The 27,422-nt window shown below is 42.2% G+C and overlaps 1 protein-coding gene across 9 annotated transcripts in view; it reads right to left on the reverse strand.

Annotated features, from left to right (window-relative positions):
- Positions 1–17,514: 17,514 nt before the first annotated feature.
- The window catches only part of ABHD18 (abhydrolase domain containing 18), a 68,338-nt gene continuing 58,430 nt past the window's right edge, over positions 17,515–27,422 (reverse strand). For all 9 annotated transcript variants that reach the window (XM_050792031.1, XM_050792030.1, XM_050792034.1 and 6 more), the window contains 3 exons: positions 26,515–26,893; positions 23,778–23,940; positions 17,515–18,090 (listed from right to left, as the gene is read on the reverse strand). In XM_050792031.1, coding sequence (XP_050647988.1) covers positions 18,039–18,090; positions 23,778–23,940; positions 26,515–26,893 — 594 coding nt within the window. In that variant the 3' untranslated portion in view covers positions 17,515–18,038. The remainder of the gene's footprint in view (positions 18,091–23,777; positions 23,941–26,514; positions 26,894–27,422) is intronic.

Below are 27,422 nucleotides of genomic sequence, written 5' to 3' on the forward strand. Positions count from 1 at the left end.
AGTAATGTGCACCAAAATGCATGAACAGAAAAATCCCAGCATTCTTTATCATTCTTCTATCCCTAAACTGGAAATAGCCTAAATGCCTACCAGCAGTAGAATATATAAATAGTGGTATGGTATATGTGATGGTTAATATTGAGTGTCAACTTGATTGGACTTTATTGAAGAATGAAAATCCTGCAATCCAAGTATTGTTCTGGGTGTGTCTGTGAGGGTGTTGCCAAAAGAGATTAATATTTGAGTCAATGGACTGGGAGAGGCAGACCCACTCTCAATCTGGGTGGGCACCATCTAATCAGCTGCCAGCGTGGCTAGAATAAAGCAGGCAGAAGAAAGTGGAAGGACTAGACTTGCTGAGTCTTCCAACCTTCATCTTTTCCCCATGCTGGATGCTTCCTGCCCTCAAACATCAGACTCCATGTTTTTCAGCTTTTGAACTCTTGGATGTACACCAGTGGTTTGCCAGGGACTCTTGAGCCTTTGGCCGCAAACAGAAGGCTGCATTGTTGGCTTCCCTACTTTTTAGGTTTTGGAGGACTGATCTACCACTGACTTCCTTGCTCCTCAACTTGCAGACCACCTATCCTGGGATTTTACCTTGTGATAATGTGAGTCAATTCTCCTTAATAAACTCCCTTTCATATCCTATTAGTTCTGTCCCTTTAGAGAACCCTGACTAATACATTATATAATGAAATAATATACAGCTTTGAAAAATTAACTACATCTACAAGCAACAATATGGATATATCTCACAGGCATAGTGTTAGGCTGGTAAACATAAAAGATGGCACACATAAATACACTGTGATTTGTATAGAGTTAAATTTACTTAAAGTTCAAAAAGAGCAAAATTAATCTATTGTGTTAGAAGTAAAGATAGCAGTTATCAGGCCGGGTGCGGTGGCTCACGTCTATAATCCCAGCATTTGGGAGGCCGAGGCGGGTGGATCACGAGGTCAGGAGTTCAAGACCAGTCTGGCCAAGATTGGTCTTGGTGAAACTCTGTCTCTACTAAAAATACAAAAATTAGCTAGGCGTGGTGGCATGTGCCTATAATCCCAGCTACTCAGGAGGCTGAGGCAGATAACTGCTTGAACCAGGGAGGCGGAGGTGGCAGTGAGCTGAGATCACGCCACTGCACTCCAGCCTGGGTGACATAGAGAGACTCCATCTCAAAAAAAAAAAAAAAAAAAAGCCAGGCGCGGTGGCTCAAGCCTGTAATCCCAGCACTTTGGGAGGCGGAGACGGGCAGATCACAAGGTCAGGAGATCGAGACCATCCTGGCTAACACGGTGAAACCCCGTCTCTACTAACAAATACAAAAAACTAGCCAGGCGAGGTGGCGGGCGCCTGTAGTCCCAGCTACTTGGGAGGCTGAGGCAGGAGAATGGTGTAAACCTGGGAGATGGAGCTTGCAGTGAGCTGAGATCCGGCCACTGCACTCCAGCCTGGCCGACAGAGTGAGACTCCGTCTCAAAAAAAAAAAAAAAAGATAGCAGTTATCTTTGAGAAAGTCAAAGGAGTTAAGAAAAAAATGTAAGGAATATGATCAATGATTCATGGAAAATTGAGTATGCATCATTTTCTTCACCTCTACCTTTTCAGTCCAGTTTCTGGCTCTATCACTCAACCATGTCACTAAAATATCAAATTACTTACATGTTAATAAGTCTACTGGGTAATTTTCAGTCTTCATCTTTTCCTTTCAGCTTTATTTTACACAATTAACCACCTAGTGGTAGGTAATAGTTAACACACATATGCTAGACACTAAGTGTTTTACATATGTTAATTCATTTAATCCTAAGAACAACTATATAAAATACAGATTATTATTGCCCCCCTTTTTAGGTGAGGAAGTTGAGGCAAAATGGATAAATGGCTTGCCTAGAATCATACAATTAGAAAGTGCCAGGGCCGGGCATGGTGGCTCACACCTGTAATCCCATCACTTTGGGAGGCCAAGGCTGGTGGATCACCTGAGGCCAGGAGTTCAAGACCAGCCTGGCCAACATGGTGAAACACTGTCTTTGCTAAAAATACAAAAATTAGCCGGGTACATGCCTGTAGTCCCAGCTACTCGGGAGGTTGAGGCAGGAGAATCACTTGAACCTGGGAGGCGGAGGTTGCAGTGAGCCAAGATTACACCACTGCACTCCAGCCTGGGTGACAGAACTAGACTCCCATCTCAAAAAAAAAAAAAAAAAAAAAAAAAAAAAAAAAAAAAAAGTGCCACAGCAAGGATTTGAGCCCAAGCAATCTGGCTTCATAGTTCTCCATAGTTCATGCTCTTAACCATGACAGTACACTATATTGCCTTTTTTTTCCCTTAAATTTGTTCAACAATACTACAAAATAGCTTGCGATTTTTAAAATGCAATTAGCCACCGGGTGCAGTGGCTCATGCCTGTAATCCCAGCACTTTGGGAGGCCGAGGCGGGCGGATCACCTAAGGTTGGGAGTTCGAGACCACTCTGACCAACATGGAGAAACTTCATCTCTACTAAAAAAACAAAATTAGCTGGGTGTGGTGGCCTGTAATCCCAGCTGCTCAGGAGGCTGAGGCAGGAGAATCGCTTGAACCTGGGAGGCGGAGGTTGTGGTGAGCCGGAGATGGTGCCATTGCACTCCAGCTTGAGCAACAAGAACAAAACTCTATCTCAAAAAAAAAAAAAAAAAAAAATGCAATTAACTTCTGCATATGGTAACACCAAATGGTACAATATAGTTTATTATGAATAAAAAAAAAACAGTTCTACTTCACAGAGGTACTAATCCCCAAAGTCACTATCTTTCAACTTTTGCCTTGCCACTATAAAACATGAGGATCAAACACACTTACATAAGCCCCTCCTCGATTCTCCTCCCAATTTCTGATGTTTTTTGTTGTTTACTTGGAAATTTTAAATAATTTAAGTACTTTGAACATTTACTTAGTATTTCACTGATTTTAGAAAGAGCTGCTTATATTGCCACTCTATAAAATGAGAATATATCATCCTACACTTTGTTCTACCTTCCAACTGTTGTCTGTTTTTCTTTATTTTTACATTCAACCCTCTTTATTGTAAAATATAGCATACACAGAAAAGTACCCCCCCCACTTCAAATCAAAACCACAAAATGTACACATTAATGGTTAAAGTGAACAACCATTCCATATAATGACCACCCAAGTCAAAAATTAGAACTCCCATGTGTCCCCCCACCAACATATACCTTTTTTTTCTTTTGGAGGGGGGACAAGATCTCACTCTGTTGCTCAGGCTGTAGTGTAGTGCTGCGATCACTGCTTACTGCAGCCTTGACCTCCCAGGTTCAAGAGATCCTCCCACTTCAGCCACTCAAGTAGCTAGGACCAGAGGCATCAGCTGCCAAGCCTGGCTTTTTTTTTTTTTTTTTTTTTGAGACGAAGTCTTGCTTTGTTGCCAGGCTGAAGGGCAGTGGTGCGATCTCGGCTAACTGCAAACTCCACCTCCCAGGTTCAAGCAATTCTCCTGCCTCAGCCTCCGAAGTAGCTGGGATTACAGGCACATGCCACCATGCCCAGCTAATTTTTGTATATTTTTTTTAGTAGAGACAGGGTTTCACCATGTTGGCCAGGATTGTCTCAACCTCTTGACCTCTCAATCAGCCTGCCTTGGCCTCCCAAAGTGCTGGGATTACAGGCGTGAGCCACTGTGCCTGGCCCTGGCAAATTTTTTATTCGTTTCCATTTTTGTAGAGAGCAGGTGTCCCCATGTTGACCAGGCTCATTTTGGACTCCTGGGCTCAAGCTATACTCCTGCCTTGGCCTCCTCAAATTTCTTGCTTTTCTTTATGGTTTATCACTAAATATGCATCCCATAATTTTGCCTATTTTTAAAATTATATGTAGATGGAATCATATGCTATTTTCTATCTTGCTTCTTTCATTCAATATTATGTTTTTAAGATTTATACAAGTTGAGAGTAGCTATAGGTCATTTGTTCTGTTATAGTATGTGTATTTCATTGAATGACTGTATCACAATTTTTTATGCTATTGTTGATGAATTTTTTGATTTCCAGTTTGGGTCTACTATAAACATGGCTTTTATGAACATTTTTTTTTTTCTGGTGTGCGTGTGCCAATTTATTGAGGGTATCATTTTAGGAATAGAATTTCTGAGTCATAGGATCTGCATATCTTCATTTGTTCTAAATATTGCCAAGTCATTTTCCAACCTCTTGTACCAATTCTCACACCCACTGGCAGCATATGAGAGGTCTCCACATCCTGGACATTTCTTCTTTTTCCTTACATTGTCAGGAGTAATCACTTATACTCTATTGAGTAACCATAATGTACCTTTGTGCTTTGTTCACAGATTGGTCTGAAAATTTAAGAACCCACAAACAGCTTTATGTTATTTTGAGTTTATAATATCTCTTACTACAAAACAGTGTAGTAGGAGAGGATTGCATTCCCTTCTCTGTGGTTTCAGTGTCATGATCCCCTAGAAATAAGATCAAATGGGGCTGAGCATAGTGGCTCACCCCTGTAATCCCAGCACCCCAGCACTTTGGGAGGCCGAGGCAGGTGGATCACCTGAGGTCAGGAGTTCGAGACTAACCTGGCCAACATGGTGAAACCCCATCTCTACCAAAAAATACAAAAACTGGCTGGGTGTGGTGGTGGGCGCTTGTAATCCCAGCTACTCCAGAGGCTGAAACAGGAGAATCACTTGAACCCAGGAGGCAGAGGTTGCAGTGAGCTGGGATCGTGCCCCTGCCCTCCTAGGGAACAGGGTGAGACTCTGTCACACACACAAAAAAGAAAAAACTATTGATAACAAAATAGGTTTACTTGTGCTTAGGTAATTTGGCAGACATTTTCTAAAAAATGAATGAAATGAGCCTGTCAGATCAGTGGCAACAACTAGACAGTATCTGTTGTCAGTGATAACCTTCAAGTTTTCAAGAGAAATTGAGAAGCTTGGAAAACTTGTAACCATTACCATGAACTCAACAGCTTCCTAGTGCTTAAAGACTTCCTGATGAGCTCAGTAGTGATTTTAATGAACCTACTTGTTGCTGTTGTGTAATGAAATGTGTCTACATTTTGGAGGTCTACATAACTCAGTAACCCAATATTTTTTAAATTACAAAGTCATAGATAGGGAACATGAAGGGTAAGAAAGACTACTGGCTTTTTTTTTGGCCTGACTGTATCCCAATGTTTTCATTACTGATCGAGACCATCCTGGCTAACACGGTGAAACCCCGTCTCTACTAAAAATACAAGAAAATTAGCCGGGCGAGATGGCGGGCGCCTGTAGTCCCAGCTACTATGAGGCAACAACCCGGGAGGCGGAGCTTGCAGTGAGCCGAGATTACTCCAGCCTATCTCAAAAAAAAAAAAACTGACTACTGGCTTTTTTTCTGACTTACAATGTTTTTATTCTATATAAGCACCATATTTGTTACTATAAATGATCCAATCATACTTAAAGAAAACTTAGAAAACAATTCAAGGTCATATAGATTATCTGGATCAGGCCTTGGCAAACTATGGCCCATGGGCCAAGCTGTCTACCAACTATTTTTATACAGGGACAAACTAAGAATGAATTTTACATTTTTTAATGATTAAGAAAATAAAAAAAGAGGGGCCAGGCGCGGTGGCTCACACCTGTAATCGCAGCACTTTGGGAGGCCGAGGCGGGCAGCTCATGAGGTCATGAGATCAAGAACATCCTGGCTAACATGATAAAACCCTGTCTGTACTAAAAAAATACAAAAAATTAGCCAGCCGTGCTGGCGGGCGCCTGTAGTCCCAGCTACTCCAGAGGCTGAGGCAGGAGATGGCACGAACCCAGGAGGCAGGAGTTGCAGTAAGCTGAGATCATGCCACTGTACTCCAGCCTGGATGACAGAGTGAGACTCTGTCTCAAAAAAAAAAAAAAGAAAAAAAAAGGAAAAGAAAAACAAATAGTATTTTGTTACACATAAAAAAACACATAAATTTCAAATTTCTTTCCTTTTCTTCTTTTTTTCTGAGATGGAATCTTACTCTGTCACCCAGGCTGGAGTGTAGTGGCTCGATCTTGGCTCACTGCCACCTCAGCCTCCCAGGCTCAAGTGATTCTCCTGCCTCAGCCTCCGAGTAGCTGGGACTACAGGTGTGCACAACCACACCTGACTACTTTTTGTATTTTTTTTTTTGTAGAGACAAGGTTTGGTGTTGAACTCCTGACCTCAGATGATCCACCAGCCTCAGCCTCTCAAACTGCTGGGATTACAGGCATGAGCCACTGCACCCAGCAAAATTCAAATTTCAGTTTCATAAATTAAATGTTGTTGGAACAGGCCATACTTATTCATTTATGTATTGTCTATGGCTGCTGTCACACTACAACAATAGAGTTGAATAGTGGTAACAGAGACCTTATGTAGTGCTATCATCACTTTATATTGCTGCAGAAAGGCTGAAGGGCAAATATCAGGAACAGAATCAAATAGAATTCTATAAATTGCCTTTCAAATGGTGAATATGTTCAATTAAAAGCATTTGCTTGGCTGGGCGCAGTGGGCAGAGGCAGGAGAATTGCTTGAATCTGGGAGGCGGAGGTTGCAGTGAGCCGAGATCATGCCATTGCACTCCAGCCTGGACAACAGAGTGAGACTCCATCTCAAAAAAAGAAGAAGAAAAAATAATTTGCTTTTAGATTGATATCAGTATTTGGCAGTACCTATCTGTGTGGAGATATTTTTGAAGCTGAAATACGTAAAATGTCATTACAGGTCAGTATTAATAGATGAATATTTGCAACAGATTTTGATGACAGGGAACATAAATCTTGATCCTCAACTAAGTGAATTATCTCCAAAAAGAATCCCATTCTTCTCATTAGTAGAGCTATAGTAGAAACAATAATTATTGTATTTTGAATTTCATCAGTAAAAATTTGTGGAAATTTATTTTCAACCTCATATTAGTACCTAAATTATAGCCTCAATTTTGTGTGTTGGCCTGCAAAGCCTAAAATATTTACTCTCTGGCCCTTTGTAGATGAAGTTTGCCAACTCCCGGATCTAGATCATTGTAAATCTCAACATTGACAGTACATTTTTTTTTTTTTTTTTTTTTTTTTTGAGGTGGAGTTTCGCTCTTGTCGCCCAGGGTGGAGTGCAATGGTGCGATCTTGGCTCACTGTAACCTCCGCCTCCTAGGTTCAAGTGATGCTCCTGCCTCAGCCTCCTGAGTAGTTGGGATTACAGGCACCCATCACCATGCCTGGCTAATTGTTTGTATTTTTAGTAGAGACGGGGTTTCACCATATTGGCCAGGCTGGTCTTGAACTCCTGACTTCAGGTGATCCACCTTCCTTGTCCTCCCAAAGTGCTGGGATTACAGGTGTGAGCTACTGTTACCGGCCTTGACTTTACATTTAAATCATCTCAAGATCTTTGGGGGAAAAAATGCCCTTATAGGGGGCCCCCTTCTCAGAGGTTCTGATTTAATTAGTCTGGAGTGTAGCTTGGACATCAATATTTATTAAAAGCTTTCTACTGAGACTCAAATCCGTAACCAGAATTGAGAACTATTAGCCTAAATGATGCAGAAGATTGTATACTAGTTGTTGTTTTAGAATGTCATTAAGACAAAAGCATGTAATTTTATTTTTTTATTTTTTTATTATTTTTTTAATGAGATGGAGTCTCACTCTGTCACCCAGGCTGGAGTGCAGTGGCATGATCTTAGCTCACCTCCCAGGTTCCACCTCCCAGGTTCAAGCGATTCTCCCACCTCAGCCTCCTGAGTAGCTGGGATTACAGGTGTGCGCCACCACACCTGGCTAATTTTTGTTTTTGTTTTGTTTTTTTTTTTGAGACAGAGTCTTGCTCTGTCGCCCAGGCTGGAGTGCAGTGGCCAGATCTCAGCTCACTGCAAGCTCCGCCTCCCGGGGTTTACGCCATTCTCCTGCCTCAGCCTCCTGAGTAGCTGGGACTACAGGCGCCCGCCACCTCGCCCGGCTAGTTTTTTGTATTTTTTAGTAGAGACGGGGTTTCACCGTGTTAGCCAGGATGGTCTCTATCTCCTGACCTCGTGATCCGCCTGTCTCGGCCTCCCAAAGTGCCGGGATTACTAATTTTTGTATTTTTAGTAGAAACAGGATTTCACCATGTTGGCTAGGCTGGTCTCAAACTCCTGACCTCAGGTGATGTACCCACCTTGCCCTCCCAAAATTCTGTGATTTCAGATGTGAGCCACCTCACCTGGCTATAATTTTTTAATTCTAAAAAACAACTCTGAGAAGCATGTGGAACCCAGTTTGAAAACCACTGGAGAAGATAATAAAATTTCTGCTTAAAATTGCTCTCTAATATGGTTTAAAATTGCAAGCTGGAACAGTGAAAATAGCACTACACTTCAAATCATTCTGCAAAGTTTGATGGACCACTTGGTAATGCCAATCGTGCCAGGCACTAAGGGCATAAAAATGAATAAGATCTGCTTCCTTCACAGACTGGGCATGGAGGGGGTGGGACGCAATTAACTAATTATTTAAATTATTTCACTGTGTTTTCTTTTTATAAAATAGACATAGTTCAGGCTGGGCGCGGTGGCTCACCCCTGTAATCCCAGCACTTTGGGAGGCCGAGGCGGACAGATCACTTGAGATCGAGTTTGATACCAGCCTGGCCAGCATGGCAAAACCCCGTCCCTGCTAGAACTACAAAAAAATTAGCCGGCCGTTCTGGCACGCGCCTGTAATCCCAGCTACTCGGGAGGCTAAACGAGGAGAGTCGCTTGAACCCGGGAGGCGGAGGTTGAAGTGAGCCGAGATTGTGCCATTGCACTCCAGCCTGGGCAACAAGAGCAAAACTCCGTCTCCAAAAAAAACAAAAAACAAAAGACAAAAAAACAGTTAAAGGATTTCTTACATGAAAAAGTTTGAGAACCATTGTCCCATGTCCTCTTCCTTTCCTAGGCTCTCCTCAAAATCTCACCCATGCCTATAACATCAGTTACCATCTAAACACTAGTGATTTACGAGTTTTTATCTCCTGTTCAGGCCTCTGCTCTGAGCCTCCAACTGCCACCTTACTGTCTAGTTTTAGACATATAAAAATCTGTATGTGCCTGGCGCGGTGGCTCAGGCCTGTAATCCCAGCACTTTGGGAGGCTGGCGGATGCCTGAGCTCAGGAGTTCCACACCAGCCTGGGGTAACATGGTGAACCCCCGTCTCTACTAAAAAATACAAATAATTAGCGGGGTGTGGTGGCGGGCGCCTGTAGTCCCAGCTACTCAGGAGGCTGCGGCAGGAGAATCGCTTGAACCCAGGAGGTGGAGGTTGCAGTGAGCCGGAATCGCACCACTGCACTCCAGCCTGGGACAGAGTGAGACTCTGGCTAAAAACAACAAACAAACAAACAAAACCCAAAAACACCAAGGTATGTGCCAGACTAAGATCTTTAATCTGTATTCTCACACTGGTTTTCTTCCAGGGTTCTCTCTTTTTTTTTTTTTTTTTAAGACGGGAGTCTCTGTTGCCCAGGCTGGAGTGCAGTGGCTCAATCTTGGCTCACTGCAAGCTCTGCCTCCCAGGTTCACGCCATTCTCCTGCCTCAGCCTCCCGAGTAGCTGGGACTATAGGTGCCCGCCACCAAGCCGGACTGATTTTTTTTTGTGTATTTTTAGTAGAGACGGGGGTTTCACCATGTTAACCAGGATGGTCTCCATCTCCTGACCTCGTGATCTGCCCTCTCGGCCTCCCAAAGTGTTGGGATTACAGGCATGAGCCACCACGCCCGGCCCTCTATCTCAAAGAGTACCACCCTCACCCCTAACCCACCATTACCACATCACCTGTATTATCTCTGAAATCCATCCACATTTCTTCATATCCACAGACACCATCCTAGTTTTAGCTATCATCATTTTTTTACCTGGCCACATCGATGACCTTCTAGTTGAAACATTTGCATGGACAACAGGCCCCCTTCAATTGGTTCTTCTCACTGAAGCCAGAGTGAATGACATTTTTTTCCAATGATCAATTGACAATCTTTTTTTTACTTTAAGTTCTGGGATACATGTGCTAAAAGTGCAGGTTTGTTACATAGGTATACACATGCCATGGTGGCTTGCTGCACCCATCAACCCGTCATCTAGGTTTTAAGCCCTGCATGCATTAGGTGTTTGTCCTAATCCTAAATCTGTACCAAACATATCTTAGAATGTACTTAAGACATGTTAAATCAGTGGAGAAAAACCTTTAATGTCTTCCAGTAGCTCTTTGCATAGAGACTAAAATCCTACAGGACCCTGCATAATCTAGTTATAGCACTTCATTAATATTTTCAGAAACAAATTTTAGTGAACAAGTTAAACTCTGATCAATTTCTTCATGATGCAGTTAAGCCCATTTCCACTTCCATTTTTTTATTTTTAAATTTTTTTTGAGATGGAGTCTTTCTCTGTGGCCCAGGCTGGAGTGCAGTGGCACCATCTTGGCTCACTGCAAGCTCCACCTCCCAGGTTCACGCCATTTTCCTGCCTCAGCCTCCTGAGTAGCTGGGACTACAGGCGCCCGCCACCACGCCAGGCTAATTTTTTTGTATATTTAGTAGACATGGGGTTTCACCGTGTTAGCCAGGATGGTCTTAATCTCCTGACCTTGTGATCGGCCCACCTCGGCCTCCCAAAGTGCTGGGATTACAGGCATGAGCCACCGCACCTGGCCCATTTCCACTTTCATACTAATTTTTAACTAATTTTCTTGGGATCAGTTCTCATCCCTCTTAATTTTATATTTTGAGTTTTCTTTGAAAATCTTTAATTGATTTTTGTAGGTCAAATTCACAGATTTAAATTTTGTCAAATTTTGGTGCATCTGTAAATTTTTTAGTCAACATCAGTTTATTTTTATCTGGAGACGGAGTCTTGCTCTGTCGCCCATGCTGGAGTGCAGTGGTGGGATCTTGGCTCACTGCAAACTCTGCCTCCAGGGTTCAAGCGATTCCCCTGCCTCAGCCTCCTGAGTAGCTGGGATTACAGGCGCGTGCTACTGCACCCAGCTAATTTTTGTATTTTTAGTAGAGACGGGGTTTCACCATGTTGGTCAGGCTGGTCTTGAACTCCTTACCTCGTGATCCGCCCACCTCAGCCTCCCAAAGTGTTGGGATTACAGGCGTGAGCCACTGCACCCAGCTATTTTTGTTTTTTAGAGACAGGGCCTTGCTCTGTCACCCAGGCCGAAATGCAGTAGTGCAACCATAGCTCACTGCAGCCTTGAATTCCTGGGTGCAAGTGATCCTCCTGCCTCAGCCTCTTGAGTAACTGGCAGTACAGGTACACAAGACTGCCCTACTATGCCTTTTTTTTTTTTTTTTTTTCTTTTTGAGATGGAGTCCTGCTCTGTTGCCCAGGTTGGAGTGCAGTGGTATGATCTCGGCTCAGTGCAACCTCTGTCTCTCAGGTTCAAGCAATTCTTTTGCCTCAGCCTTCCGAGTAGTTGGGATTACAGGTGTCTGCCAGCACGCCCAGCTAACTTTTTTATTTTTAGTAGAGATGGTGTTTCATCATGTTGGCCTGGCTGGTCTTGAACTTCTGACCTGAGGTGATCCAGCCACCTCGGCCTCCCGAAGTGCTGGGATTACAGACACGAGCCTTCGCACCCGGCCACTTTTCAGGTTTTTTTGGTATCGGTGCTATCTAATAGTTACCAGTTACATGTGGCTATTTACATTAAATTTTAACACTTGAGTATTAAATAAAAAATTCAGACCGGGCGTGGTGGCTCACACTATAATCCCAGCACTTTGGGAGGCCAAGGTGGGCAGATCACCTGAAGTCAGGAGTTCAAGACCAGCCTGACCAACATGGAGAAACCCCATCTCTACTAAAAAAATACAAAATTAGCTGGGCGTGGTGGCGCATGCCTGTAATCCCAGCTACTTGGGAGGCTAAGGCAGGAGAATCACTTGAACCTGGGAGGCAGAGGTTGTGGTGACCCAAGATCGTGCCACTGCATTCCAGCCTGGGCAACAAGAGCAAAACTCCATCTCAAAAAAATAAAAAATAATAAAAAATAAAAATTCAGTACCTCAGTTATGATTGCCTCATTTCACATGATCAATAGCCACATGTGACTAAAGACTACTATGTTGGGTAGAGTAGATGGAGTACCTTTCTGTCACTGTATAAAGTTATATTGGACAGTGCTATTTTATACTCTTATTTAATGGTTGCTCACATGACCTGTTACCTCAGTCTGTTTGGGCTACTATAAAATAATACCTTAATTTGGTGGCTTAGACAACAGATATTTATTTCTCACAGTTCTGGAGCTGGGGAGTCCACCAAGGTGCTGGCCCATTTAATTCCTGGCTTATAATTCATACAGTCATTGGTTTCCTAGGATTTTTTCTATAAGAATATTCCTAGAATTAGGCTATTTTGCTGCAAAGTGGCCAAATGACCTTTTTCCCCTTTGTCTAATCTACTATAATCTTTCCTCACATTTCCACATGCAGTTACTATTATTAACATACAGGAGACTCTAAGACTCCCATTCCCAGTCTAACTAAATCTCTAGATTTTGTTTGCAGTATATTTATTCATGAGTATAAATGTAATCACATTCAACATTCAGCAACACTGAGATAACTATGGTCTGTAAGAATGTTTATTTCCCTCAGATCACACAACTTTGGGGAAAATTTTGGTTATTTTTATAGAGATACTGATACTGTTCTGCTAGAGCCTCCCTTGCTTATTTCTGTCTTACCTTGTTTAGGGCATAATAACAAAGAGGGAACATACACACTCAGTTTAAGTTTGGGTACATTAATCAAACGTGACGTGTCTACTGTATTTACAATAATACCTCTTAAAAAAAGCACAAATGATTAGCTTTTAAAATATACTTTTATTGTGAAATATAATACAAGATTTGAAAATGATTTTTAAAATTTCAATTACTGTGTTAACAATTCAATTATCTTTATGAGAGAAAGCACCACATTACAAAAATACAAAAAAGGAATCTAAAATGCACATGCTAAAATGACAATAGTAATTACATTAGCAAATCATGAAATTCAGAAGCTTTTTCTAATTACAGATCTAAATCAGGGGTCTCAAACTTAGAAGTCTTCAGGGCTGAGTAGGAACTACAAAGTAGAGAAGTTGTCTGATATAAGAGGGAAGTCCAGTAGGCTGTGGCAAACTGGAGAATGCATACCCAATCGAAAGACTTTTCAAGGCCGGGCGCGGTGGCTCAAGCCTGTAATCTCAGCACTTTGGGAGGCCGAGACGGGCGGATCACGAGGTCAGGAGATCGAGACCATCCTGGCTAACACGGTGAAACCCCGTCTCTACTAAAAAATACAAAAAACTAGCCGGGCGTGGTGGTGGGGGCCCGTAGTCCCAGCTACTCGGGAGGCTGAGGCAGGAGAATGGCGTAAACCCGGGAGGCGGAGCTTGCAGTGAGCTGAGGTCTGGCCACTGCACTCCAGCCTGGGCGACAGAGCGAGACTCTGTCTCAAAAAAAAAGAAAGACTTTTCAAATTCAAAAATTTTTGAAACATTATGTACATCAAATAAAACAACTGTGGGTCAAACTGGCCTACGTGAACTACCAGTTTACAACTCTGGTCTAAATGAATTTATAATATTTTATGTAGTACCTAATCCTCAAAATGGCAGACAAATGGCAGACCGCACCTCGAGATTTTTTTTTTTTTTTTTTTTTTTTTGAGACCGAGTCTCGCTCTGTGCCCCTGGCTGGAGTGCAGTGGCCGGATCTCAGCTCACTGCAAGCTCCGCCTCCCGGGTTTACGTCATTTTCCTGCTTCAGCCTCCGGAGTAGCTGGGACTATAGGCGCCCGCCACCTCGCCAGGCCAGTTTTTTGTATTTTTTAGTAGAGACGGGGTTTCACCGTGTTAGCCAGGATGGTCTCGATCTCCTGACCTCGTGATCCGCCTGTCTCGGCCTCCCAAAGTGCTGGGATTACAGGCTTGAGCCACCGTGCCCGGCCTCGAGATTTTTTTTATATATGTATATGTATATATGTGTGTATATACATACATATATGTATATGTATATATATATTTACATATTTGAGAATACTTAAGCCACCATTTTGGGGGGAATAGATTAAAAAATTCTAAGAAAAGTTATGTTGCACTTTGAATTCATCAACTGAGGTAGTTTTAGGGATATATATATATATATATATATATATATATTTTTTTTTTTTTTTTTTTGAGACAGAGTTTTGCTCTTGTTGCCCAGGCTGGAGTGTAATGGCACAAACTTGGCTCACTGCAACCTCCGTCTCCCAGGTTCAAGCGATTCTCCTGGCTCAGCCTCCCGAGTAGCTGGGATTACAGGCATGTGCCACCACGCCCGGCTAATTTTGTGTTTTTTTTTTTTTTAATTTTGTATTTTTAATAGAGACGGGTTTCTCCATGTTGGTCAGGCTAGTCTCGAACTCCTGACCTCAGGTGGTCTGCCCACCTGGGCCTCCCAAAGTGCTGGGATCACAGGTGTGAGCCACCACACCTGGCCTAGGGGATATATTTTTAATACATCTGGTTAAGAGATGAAATTTTAAAAATACTTTCTTTCACACTTTATTTGGGAAAAGTTAGTTATGCCTAAGAATTAATTAAAACTAAATCAAAATTTCATTTTTTAACAATAGAAATTCACACAACATAGTACATTATTGCTTAGTAAGAAATGTTTATGTGCACAATAATAAAGTACTGGTTTTACTAAAACCATTGTTCAAAAAGCATTCAATCATATAACCTCAATATATACATAATATAAGAAAATCGTAATTCAGTTGACAAGTTTTATTTAAAGAGTATTTTGTGGAATAACTTTAGTAGATTTTATACTTTCGGTTAAAACTAAAGGTTCTCATCTGAACATGTAAAATTGCTTATCGCTCAAAGAGCTGTACAGTGTTGGCTTGTTGTGCCAAAGTAGTTTGAAAGAAGTTACTACTTTACCATCAATAACTTTACATTAATAATTTTTAAATATTTGTAAAAAATTTAGATGATAGAGGCATTAGAGGTGACAAATGAAATCTCCTTTAAAAAGACTGCAAAGGCACATTATAATTCAAATATCTTTAGTAACTAAGAATACCTATTTAAAAATAATTCACAGACAACACAGATTTCAAACGAAACTCAAATATACCTACTGTAAAACTTCACACAATACCCCAAAATATTTTCTACTTTTTTAACATTTTAGCTGAGAGCTAGAGAAGTTTAACATAAACAGAAAGCACCAAATCTAGCCATATAATCCCCCATTTAAAAGAGTTAATAGCTATTACATAAAACTTTATTTTCTGTAAAATAAAGTTTATATGGGACAAATCAATTGCATATGTGTCTATTAAATTCTGAAATTAAAAGCCAAAGCTGTTAAGTATTTGGGTAGTTAGATGGTTAGTAATCCAAAGAGTAAGCATATAAAAAAAGTAATTAAAAAAAAAAAATAGGCTGGGCGCGGTGGCTCACACTTGTAATTCCAGCACTTTGGGAGGCCGAGGTGGGCGGATCACGAGGTCAGGAGATTGAGACCACGGTGAAACCCCATCTCTATTAAAAACATAAAAAATTAGCCGAGCGTGGAGGTGGGCACCTGTAGTCCCAGCTGCTGAGGAGGCTGAGGCAGGACAATGGCGTGAACCTGGGAGGCGGAGCTTGCAGTGAGCCGAGATCGTGCCACTGCACTCCAGCCTGGGTGAAAAAGAGACTCTGTCTTAAAAAATATATATAAAATAAAATAAAAAAATAAATAAATAAAATAAAATGTCAGGTCGGGTGTGGTGGCTCACGCCTATAATCCCAGCACTTTGGGAGGGCAAGGCAGGTGGATCACTCCAGGTCAGGAATTTGAGATCAGGCTGGCCAACATGGTGAAACCCCGTGTCTACTAAAAATACAAAAATTAGCCAGGCATGGTAGCAGGCACCTGTAATCTCAGCTACTCAGGTGGAGGCAGGAGAACCACTTGAACCCGGGAGGCGGAGGTTGCAGTGAGCCAAGATCATGCCACTGCACTCCAGTCTGGGCCACAGAGTGAGACTCTGTTCCCCCACCCCCCCCCCCCCAAAAAAAAAAAAAAAAGACACAGTATCCATCAGTTAATGCAACAGGTCTTCCAATGTTTCCATTTTTGTGAATTGAAACTTTTTCAGTAGGGAGATATAAGTTTGGCATTTTGTTTTGTTTTGGTTTGAGACTGAGTCTTGCTCTTGGCTCCCAGGCTGGAGTGCAATGGTGCGATCTCGGCTCACTGCAACTTCTGCCTCCAGGGTTCAAGCGATTCTCCTGCCTCAGCCTCCTGAGCAGTGCCTGCCACCATGCCCGGCTAATTTTTTTTTTTTTTTTTTTTTTTGAGATGCAGTTTTGCTGCTCTCTTGCCCAGGCTGGAGTGCAGTGGTGCAATCTCAGCTCACTGCAACCTCTGCCTTCCGGGTTCAACAAATTCTCTTGCCTCAGCCTCCTGAGTAGCTGGGATTACAGGCACACGCCACAATGCCCGGCTAATTTTTTTGTATTTTTAGTAGACACAGGGTTTCACCATGTTGGCCACGCTGGTCTTAAACTCTTCACCTTGTGATCCACCTGCCTCAGCCTCCCAAAGTGCTGGGATTACAGGCATGAGCCACCGCACCCGGCCTATTGCATTTTTTTTTTTTTTTTTTTTTTTTTTTTTGAGACGGAGTCTTCAGGCTGGAGTGCAGTGGCCGGATCTCAGCTCACTGCAAGCTCCGCCTCCCGGGTTCACGCCATTCTCCTGCCTCAGCCTCCCGAGTAGCTGGGACTACAGGGCCACCTCGCCCGGCTAGTTTTTTGTATTTCTTAGTAGAGACGGGGTTTCACCGTGTCAGCCAGGATGGTCTCGATCTCCTGACCTCGTGATCCGCCCGCCTCGGCCTCCCAAAGTGCTGGGATTACAGGCTTGAGCCACCGCGCCCGGCCCGGCATTTTTTTTAAAACCCTAATCTTTAGTAAAGTTTTAGTCTAGCAAAGTCTAATGCATATCTGCAGAACACTCATTTTGATTATTATTATTATTATTTTGAGACGGAGTTTCACTCTTGTTACCCAGGCGGGAGTGCAATGGTGGGATCTCGGATCACTGCAACCTCTGCCTTCCGGGTTCAAGGAATTCTCCTGCCTCCCGAGTATCTGGGATTATAGGCATGCGCCACCATGCCTGGCTAAGTTTTTGTATCTGTTAGTAAAGAGGGGGTTTATATTGGTCAGGCTAGTCTTGAACTCCTGACCTCAGGTAATCCGACTGCCTCAGCCTCCCAAAGTGCTGGGATGACAGGCGTGAGCTACCACACCCTGTCACTCACTTTGATCATTAAAAGCACTTGTATTCAAGTAGAGGTACATATCAAAAAAAAAAAAAAAAAAAAGAAAGAAAAAGAAAGCAAAGCACTTATCTATGAAGCTATCAGGATATTTTAGAATTCAAAGTTAACACTGATTTTATACATCATAAGTATTTATTTCCACAGCAGAAAATTAGTTGAACACAAGATTATGAATTCACCATACATTCAAAAAATAAACATGTTTTTCAAATAAAGTCAATAGTGAAATGTTATAAGGGTACAAAGTAAATGCTGATATATTAAAATCTTGGTTTGATTTAGCAATTTTACTAAAACCCAGAAGAGTTTCTATGAATAAATTTATTTAATTTAATAAATTATTCATGATTAAAAATTTAGTTTTCATAGATAGTAACAACAGACTAAACACTGAGTATATGGGATTCCAATGAACAATAATAAAAATACTTTAACATTATTTACTTCAAATATTATCTTGAAATTATTCAAATGTATTCGAAGTTTATAGTTAACGGATCTGTAACAATGAATTCCAGACTACATTGATAGCGATTAGATATATTAGTGCTGTCTGCTTGTCCTTCACATGATCATAGGATGAAGCTTCCTTTTGTAAGAAACATCTTGGCCACACTGGTTACATATAATAATCCAATTAGTTAGCGTATTTATGGAGGAAGCGTTCAAATGCATCATAGATGGCTTGTCTAAAATTAAATATGAAAGAAAAACTCTAAGTAACTAACAAAAAGGGGGGACAAACAATGCCTTTACCGTAAGTTATTTCCAAATTTATCTGTGGCTTACAACTTTACATCCTCTCTAAATAGCTATGAAACAGGCAGTTTACCCTCCTCAGAATGGGTGTTTGAATCCATGTAACTTTTTTGTTTTTTGAGACGGAGTCTCCCTGTGTCGCCCAGGCTGGAGTGCAGTGGCGCAATCTCGGCTGACTGCAACCTCTGCCCCTCCAGGTTTAAGCAATTCTCTGCCTCAGCCTCCAGAGTAGCTGGGATTACAGGCGCGTGTCACCACGCCCGGCTAATTTTTTTTGTATTTTTAGTAGAGACGGGGTTTCACCATCTTGGCCAGGCTGGTCTTGAACTCCTGACCTCGTGATCCACCTGCCTCGGCCTCCCAAAGTGCTGGGATTACAGGCATGAGCCACCGCGCCCGGCCTTTTTTTTTCTTTTGAGACAGGGTCTTGCTCTGTCGCCCAGGCTGGAGTGTAGTGGCATGATCTCTGCTCACTGCAACCTCTGCCTCCCAGTTCAAGTGATTCTCATGCCTCAGCCTTCCAAGTAGCTAGAATTACAGGCATGCACCACTACACCCTGCTAACTTTTTGTATTTTTAGTAGAGAGGGGGTTTCACCATGTTGGCCAGGCTGGTCTCGAACTCCTGGCCTCAACTGATCCGCCCGCCTCAGATGCATGCAACTTTATCACCACTACTGGAAAACATCAAACATACTTCCAACTTTGATGGATCTAGAAGCATTATCTTTTTCTGAAGCACTTTTTTGTGCCTTAGAATATATATATTCATACACACATACATGCACACACACAGTGGCATATGTGTGTGATGTGTGTGTATAAAATAAATTATGAAAGAAAAAGGGACTGATTTATCATCACTTTGTTAAAAATTAATTATGTGACTTTTCAGAATGTAAGATTCTGTTTCACAGATTATGATATAGATGCTTTTCATTTACTATGAACATGTTCCTAGCTACTTAAAATCAAAAGCCTTGGTTTCCTACATTAACTTTACCGAATATTTTAATATTTCAATTGAAAACGAACAGACAAATTTTATCTTCCATAAGGTATTTCTTCTTTCTTTTTTTTTTAGAGCGAAGATCTCACTATGTTGCCTAGGCTTGAGTGCAGTGGTTACTCTCAGGTGCAATCGTAGCACGCTGCAGCCTCAAACTCCTGGCCTCAAGCTATCTTCCCACCTCAGCCTGTTGAGTATCTGGAACTATAGTCCTGCGACACCCTGCCCCACTCACAAGATATTTTTTTCTAAAGCTGTTTTTTTTTTCTATTGTATAATACATTTTCATAGCAGAATATTCAGAAAATCCAAAATATAGGAAGGGGAAATCATCATAATCCCATCACTCACATCTACTGTTAATCTTTTCATATCTTTCCTCCAGGATTTTAAGAAAATGCATGTCTAGGCCGGGCGCACTGGCTCACGCCTGTAATCCCAGCACTTTGGGAGGCCAAGGTGGGCGGATCACAAGGTCAGGAGTTCGAGACCAGCCTGGCCAACATGGTGAAACCCCATCTCTACTAAAAGTACAAAAATTAGCCGGGTGTGGTGGTGGATGCCTGTAATCCCAGCACTTTGGGAGGCCAAGGTGGGTGGATCACAAGGTTGGGAGTTCGAGACCAGCCTGGCCAACATGGTGAAACCCCACCTCTACTAAAAATACAAAAATTAGCGGGGTGTGGTGGTGGGCGCCTGTAATCCCAGCTACTTGGAAGGCTGAGGCAGGAGAATTGCTTGAGCCTGGGAGGCAGAGGATGCAGTGAGTCAAGATCATGCCACTGCACTCCAGCCTAGGTGACAAGCAAGACTCCGGCTCAAAAAAAAAAAAAAAAAAAAAAAAAAAAGAAAGAAAGAAAGAAAGAAAAAAGAAAATGCATGTCTATATTTTCATGCAGTTTAAATAATAACTATGAGATATTAATTTTGTATCCCATTTGTTCAACTAAGCATTTCCTGACATCCTAACAAAGCTATTAAGACTAGCACTTTGGCCGAGACGGGCGGATCACGAGGTGTGGTGGCTCACGCCTCCCAACTACTCGGGAGGCTGAGGCAGGAGAATGGCGTGAACCCGGCCGAATCCCGATCAAAAAAAAAAAAAAAAAAAAAAAAAAAAAAAAAGGCCACGTCACTTTGGGAAGCCGAGACACGTGGATCACGAGGTCAGGAGATCAAGACGATCCTGGCTAACACAGTGAAACCCCGTCTCTACTAAAAATACTAAAAAAAAAAAAAAAATTAGCCAGGTGTGGTGGCAGGCTCCTGTAGTCCCAGCTACTCGGGAGGCTGAGGCAGGAGAATGGTGTGAACCTGGGAGGTGGAGCTTGCAGTGAGAGGAGATCATGCCACTGCACTTCAGCCTGGGTGACAGACTTGAGACTCTGTCTCAAAAAAAAAAAAAAAAAAAAAAGACTATCTTTGAAACTGATAGCCTGCTAATAGATTATTATTTCCAATATGTTGGGAAGTCATAGCTTTACAACATGCTTGTCTTTCTTTGGCTCAAGGATTCGATCCTTGTGAATTATAATGAACCATGAGAAGGGAAAAAAATTAGAGGTCGATATTTGCATGTTGGAGTAAACACATAAAGAGATTTTGTTTTGAAGATAGATATGACAGCAATAGGGGAGAAGTAAAGAGGACTTTGAAATTATTGCCCACTGGATAATTTTTTTCCTAAGAGTTAGTTCCAGGCACTTGCTCTTGTGGAATGAATCTGAATTTGTTTACTTCCTGGTGCCTAAAGTTACAATACGGGCTTGTGTACATGTGAGAAGGGTTAGGAAAGGTACATGTCCCTTTTTAATCATTTAAATAGCCTCTTATTCACTTGTATTATCAATAAGCTCTAAATAACACAAAATATTAGAGCACATAAAGGAATGGCTTTATTTAGTTATTTATTCATTCATTCATTTTTTGAGACAGAGTCTCACTGTCACCCAGGCTGGAATGTAGTGGCACAATCTCAGCTTACTACAAGCTCCGCCTCCTGGGTTCAAGTGATTCTCCTGCCTCAGCCTCCTGAGTAGCTGGGACTATAGACGTGCACCACCATGCCCGGCTAATTTTTGTCCTTTTTTTTGTTTTTGTTTTTGTTTTTGCTTTTTTGAGACAGAGTCTCGCTCTGTCCCCCAGGCTGGAGTGTAGTGGCCGGATCTCAGCTCACTGCAAGCTCCGCCTCCCAGGTTTACGCCATTCTCCTGCCTCAGCCTCCTGAGGAGCTGGGACTACAGGCACCCGTCACCCCGCCCGGCTAGTTTTTTGTATTTTTTAGTAGAGACGGGGTTTCACTGGGTTAGCCAGGATGGTCTCGATCTCCTGACCTTGTGATCCGCCCGTCTCGGCCTCCCAAAGTGCTGGGATTACAGGCTTGAGCCACCGCGCCCGGCCTAATTTTTGTATTTTTAGTAGAGACGGGGTTTCACCATATTGGCCAGGCTGGGCTCAAACTCCTGACCTTGTAATCAACCCCCACCTTGGCCTCCCAAAGTGCTGGGATTACAGATGTGAGCCACTGCGCCTGGCAGCTTCTTTTATTTTTATGTTTGGTGTGTGAAAAGACTGAATTTTTAAAAATTCTACTATTCCAATGTCATCTAAACTCTGTTAAGTTTTGAAGTGACTGATGGGGAATGGAAGAGGTCAAATAGCTTAGTAGTGACTCCACCTGAGCAAGTTACTTAATCTTTTTTGTTCCCTTTATTCTGTGTAAAGGGGATAATAACAGAGCAATTGCCCTAGCATCTGGCACATGATAATAGTTAACATTTATGTCTCTCAAGTGAAGCCTTCATAGTAGCATTTTTGAGTTTTCATATTTGACTTTGATTATAAATCTACTCTTCCTAATACCTCTTAGCTATACTCCCACTTAGATACACAAAAGAGTGAAATAAATTTGATACTAATTTACTAATGCAAACAAGTGGGTCCTCTGCATTCACAGGTATAACAGAACTTTAGACTCTTCTTAAGCAACCCTAGCAACCCTAGGTAGTCACAGATTTTTGTTTGTTTGTTTATTTATTTATTTTTGAGACAGAGTCTCACTCTGTCGCCCAGGCTGGAGTGCAGTGGCGCGATCTCGGCTCACTGCAAGCTCTGCCTCCCGGGTTCAAGTGATTCTCCTGCCTCAGCCTCCCGAGTAGCTGGGATTACAGGTGCCCGCCACCACGCCCGGCTAATTTTTTGTATTTTTAGTAGAGACGGGGTTTCACCGTGTTAGCCAGGATGGTCTCGATCTCCTGACCTCGTGATCCGCCCACCTCGGCCTCCCAAAGTGCTGGGATTACAGGCGTGAGCCACTGCACCTGGCCTGTTTATTTGTTTTAATTTTGTTGTGCCAGAGGGCCAATGAGTATTGGATAGTCTGCTCACTCACCAATAGGGACTCAAATGCTGCATGAATGCTTCTTAAAAGATCATACTATAAAAAGAAAGGTTTACTATATCCTTCAAGACATGACAGACTTGAAGAATTGGTCTATTTCTCAAAAAGGTGACATTTATAAGTTGAGCTAGATAAGTAACAACATACGAAAATTATTTCTTACCTTAACAAGAGCTAAAACATGTCAAACATATCACATACAATTCTTCCATTAGATAGTTATCCAGTTGGCAGCTTTTTTGAACACTTATGGACAGGGCACTGATCTAATCATTTATGTGAACTAATTTATTTAACCATTAATAATAACATGATGAATATGTTCCAATAATGCAGAATACCAGAGAACTAGTTTTAGCATAAAAGGTTTTTTTTTTTTTTTTTTTTTTTGAGACGGAGTCTCGCTCTGTCTCTCTGGCTGGAGTGCAGTGGCACAATCTTGGCTCACTGCAAGCTCCACCTCCTGGGTTTTAAGCCATTCTCCTGCCTCAGCCTCTCGAGTAGATGGGACTACAGGCATGCACCACCTACGGCCGGCTGTGCACCACCTACACCTGGTTAATTTTTTTTTTGGTATTTTTAATAGAGACGGGGTTTCACCGTGTTAGCCAGGATGGCCTTCATCTCCTGACCTCATGATCCGCCCACCTCCGCCTCCCAAAGTGCTGGAATTACAGGCGTGAGCCACCGCGCCCGGCTAGCATAAAAGTTTTTATAAGTTCTAACTAAAATAGTGGAGTCATATAAAGTTGTTAACATTAAAAGCACTTCTTATTTAAGGTTCAATATTCACTTGCTAACTGAAAAACATTGCTAAATTATTCCACAGATGTTCAGGCCATTCTGAAAAAACATCAGAATAGAGTGAAAAAACTCTTGATGCACCAAAGCAACTTTAACAAGCCGTGATCGTCTTCTCACATCCTAAAATACCTGGCCATTAATATTTGAAGAGGGGAAAGCCACACGATAAAGCATGCCTATGATATGCATCATGCCTAGTTCTCTAGAAGAAAAAGAAAAGAAGAAGATGAAATCCTAGGAAAGAGGGAAAATTAACTCAATGTGAGATTTGTGGGAGGTGAGGGGGGGAATTCAAAGATTGAAACAGATAATAAAAATATCTAATCTTTTATATTTGTTGAAGCAAAAAAATCCAGAAAACAAACAACAAATGAACGAATTAGCCGTTTAGACCAGCCATCTTACCTGAAGAGTCCTTGTTTAAAAAGATAAGCACTAATATGTCCCCCTTCTAAGTATCGGATCTCACAACCAGGCCAAATTTCTTGTAAACTTCGAACTCCTGTTCGTGGAATATAGGCATCTTCTTTGGCTTGAACCACTATAATGAGGCTTGGATCAACTGGTACTAGGTATAGAATTTTAAAAAATTCAACATATACACATTAGAAAATAAAAAACACCACACAATGTAGTAAATAAAACATTCATCAAACTAAACATTTTTTTTTTTTTTTTTGAGACGGAGTCTCACTCAGTCGCCCAGGTTGCAGTGCAGTGGCGCGATCTCGGCTCACTGCAAGCTCTGCCTCCCGGGTTCACGCCATTCTCCTGCCTCAACCTCCCGAGTAGCTGGGACTACAGGTGCCCACCACCACGCCTGGCTAATTTTTTGCATTTTTAGTAGAGACGGGGTTTCACCGTGTTAGCCAGGATGGTTTCGATCTCCTGACCTCGTGATCCACCCGCCTCAGCCTCCCAAAGTGCTGGGATTACAGGCGTGAGCCACCACGCCCGGCCTAAACATTTTTGATTAAGTTAAAAATCAACTATAATAGGCTACATTACTCATCTCCAGTACGAGATAAACATTCTAAAAATGATACAAAATACTGTGGTTTTTTAAAATTAACTAATTTCTTTCTTTTGTGTGTGTGGGTACACAGTATATTTATGGATTACATGATGTAAGATATTTTGATACTGGCATGCAATGCATAATAATCACATCAGAGGCCGGGCGCGGTGGCTCAAGCCTGTAATCCCAGCACTTTGGGAGGCCGAGACGGGCGGATCACGAGGTCAGGAGATCGAGACCATCCTGGCTAACACGGTGAAACCCCGTCTCTACTAAAAAATACAAAAAACTAGCCGGGCGAGGTGGCGGGCGCCTGTAGTCCCAGCTACTCGGGAGGCTGAGGCAGGAGAATGGTCTAAACCCGGGAGGTGGAGCTTGCAGTGAGCTGAGATCCGGCCACTGCACCCCAGCCTGGGCGACAGAGCAAGACTCTGTCTCAAAAAAAAAAAAAAAAAAAAAAAAAAAAAATCACATCAGAGTACATGAGGTATGCATCACCTCAATAATTTATTTTAAAGATGGGATCTCACTATGTTGCCCAGGCTGAAGTGCAGTGGCTATTTACTGGCAAGATCATAGTGCACTACAGCCTTGAACTCCTGGGCTCAAGTGATCCTCCCTCCTTAACTTCCTGAGTAGCTGGGACTACAGGTGAATGCCACCACACTCAGCAATCTAGTGGTTTTTTTTTTTTTTTTTTGGGAGACAAGAGTTTCACTTTGTCACTGAGGCTAGGGTGCAGTGGTGCAATCATAGCTCACTGCCACCTTGAATTCCTGGGCTCAAAGGATCCTCCTGCCTCAGCCTCTGAGTAGCTGGGACTATAAGCATGTGCCACCATGCCCAGCTAATTTATTTATTTATTTATTTTATTATTATTTTTTGAGATGGAGTCTCACTCTGGTCCCCCAGGCTGGAGTGGAATGGCACGATCTTGGCTCACCGCAATCTCTGCCTCCTGGGTTCAAGCGATTCTCCTGCCTTAGCCTCCTGAGTAGCTGGGATTATAGGCGCCTGCCACCACGCCCGGCTAATTTTTGAATTTTTAGTAGAGATGGGGTTTCACCATGTTGGCCAGGCTGGTCTCGAACTCCTGACCTCAGGTGATCTGCCCGCCTCAGCCTCCCAAAGTGCTGGGATTACAGGCTCGAGCCACCGCGCCCAGCCTATTTATTTTTGAGATGGAGTCTTGCTCTGTCACTCAGGGTGGAGTGCAGTGGAACGATCTCTGCTCACTGCAACCTCTACCTCCCGGGTTCAAGTGATTCTCCTGCCTCAGCATCCTGAGTAGCTGGGATTACAGGCGCCTGCCACCATGCCCAGCTAATTTTTGTATTTTAAGTAGAGATGGGGTTTCACCATGTTGGCTAGGATGGTCTCAAACTCCTGACCTCAAGTGATCCATCTGCCTCGGCCTTCCAAAATGCTGGGATTACAGGTGTGAGCCACTGGGCCTGGCCACCCAGCTAATTTTTACATTTTTTGTAGGGATAGGGTCTCACTATGTTGCCTGGGCTGGTGTCAAACTCCTGGGCTCAAGCAGTCCTCCCACCACAGCCTCCCAAAGTGCTAGGATTACAGGTGTGAGCCATTGTGTCCAGCTCCAGAGTGTGTGTTTGTGTGTCTGTGTGACAGAGTCTTGCTCTGTCACCCAGGATGGAGTGCAGTGGTGTGATCTTGGCTCACTGCAACCTCCATCTCCTTGGGCTGAAGTGATCCTCCCACTTCAGCCTCCCAGGTAGTTGGAACTACAGGCACGCACCACCACACATGACTACTTTTTCGTAATTTTTTTTGGTAGAGACAGGGTTTTACCATGTTACCCAGGCTGGTCTTGAACTCCTGGGCTCAAGCAATCCACCTGCCTCAGCCTCCCAAAATGCTGGGATTACAGGCATAAGCCACCACGCCCGGCTGTCCAGTGTGTTTTTTAATGAGTAAGATAATCTTAAATTTTCATAGATAGAATGTGATACATTTATCTATCTTTGCAAACATATTCTGGAGCCAACAAAAAAATATACCCTTGAAATATATAAAATTATCTTATAAAGCATCCTTTAAAATGTTTCACAAATATTTACACATCAGCAAATATTCTCAATTTCATATAAAAATTAGTACCTGAGAAATTTGCTACATGAGTACATTCATCCATGACACCTTTCATAAATATTAAAGATTCTTTCCGAAGATTGTTTCTTCTTTGTTCTTTACTAAGTCGGTGGTATGACTGAGGGTTGCAACTTGTATAACTACTTTTGTTGGTTGAAAGTGTTTGATTGAAGCACTTCATCTTAGAGGTATCTTGCAATAAAAGTCCTTCTGATATTGCACTGACAGACGTTTTACTAGAATTATGGCAGTCAGCAGGTTTTTGGGATACAACTTGGTTTGTTATATCTAAATTTAAAGTTCTGGAAACCAGATTAAGGTTGGTTAGCTTGTCTGCACTGCTAGTGAAGCATTTCACAAACTCTTGTCCCATTTTGAAAGAATCTGTCTGAACATATGAAAGAAAACATTATTTAATATAAAATAGGGTTTTATTAACAACTTTGTCAAAAAAAAAAAAAAGAGAAAAGACAAATGTCCATCAATGAATAAATGGATAAACAAAATGTGGTACATTCAAACAATTAAACAGTATTCAGTCTTAAAAGGAATGAAATTCTGACACATGCTACAACATGGATGAACACTGAAGACATTATCTTAAGTGAATAAGCCAGACACAAAAGGAGAAATATTGTATGATTCCACTCATACGAGGTCCCTATAGCTGTAAAATTCATAGCAATGAGAAGAGAATGGCAGCTGCCAGAGACTGGGAGAAGGGAGGAATGAGTAGTTTTGTTCAATGGGTAAGTTTCAGTTTGAAAAGATAAAAACGTTTTGGAGATAGATGGTGGTGATGATTGCACAACATGTATATACTTAATGCCACTGAACTATACACATAAAAATGGTTATGATAGTAAATTTTATGTTGTATATATTTACCATAATTTTTTTTTTTTTTTGAGACGGAG

The sequence above is a fragment of the Macaca thibetana genome, chromosome 5 (assembly GCF_024542745.1).
Source record: "Macaca thibetana thibetana isolate TM-01 chromosome 5, ASM2454274v1, whole genome shotgun sequence".
Lineage (NCBI taxonomy): Eukaryota > Metazoa > Chordata > Mammalia > Primates > Cercopithecidae > Macaca > Macaca thibetana.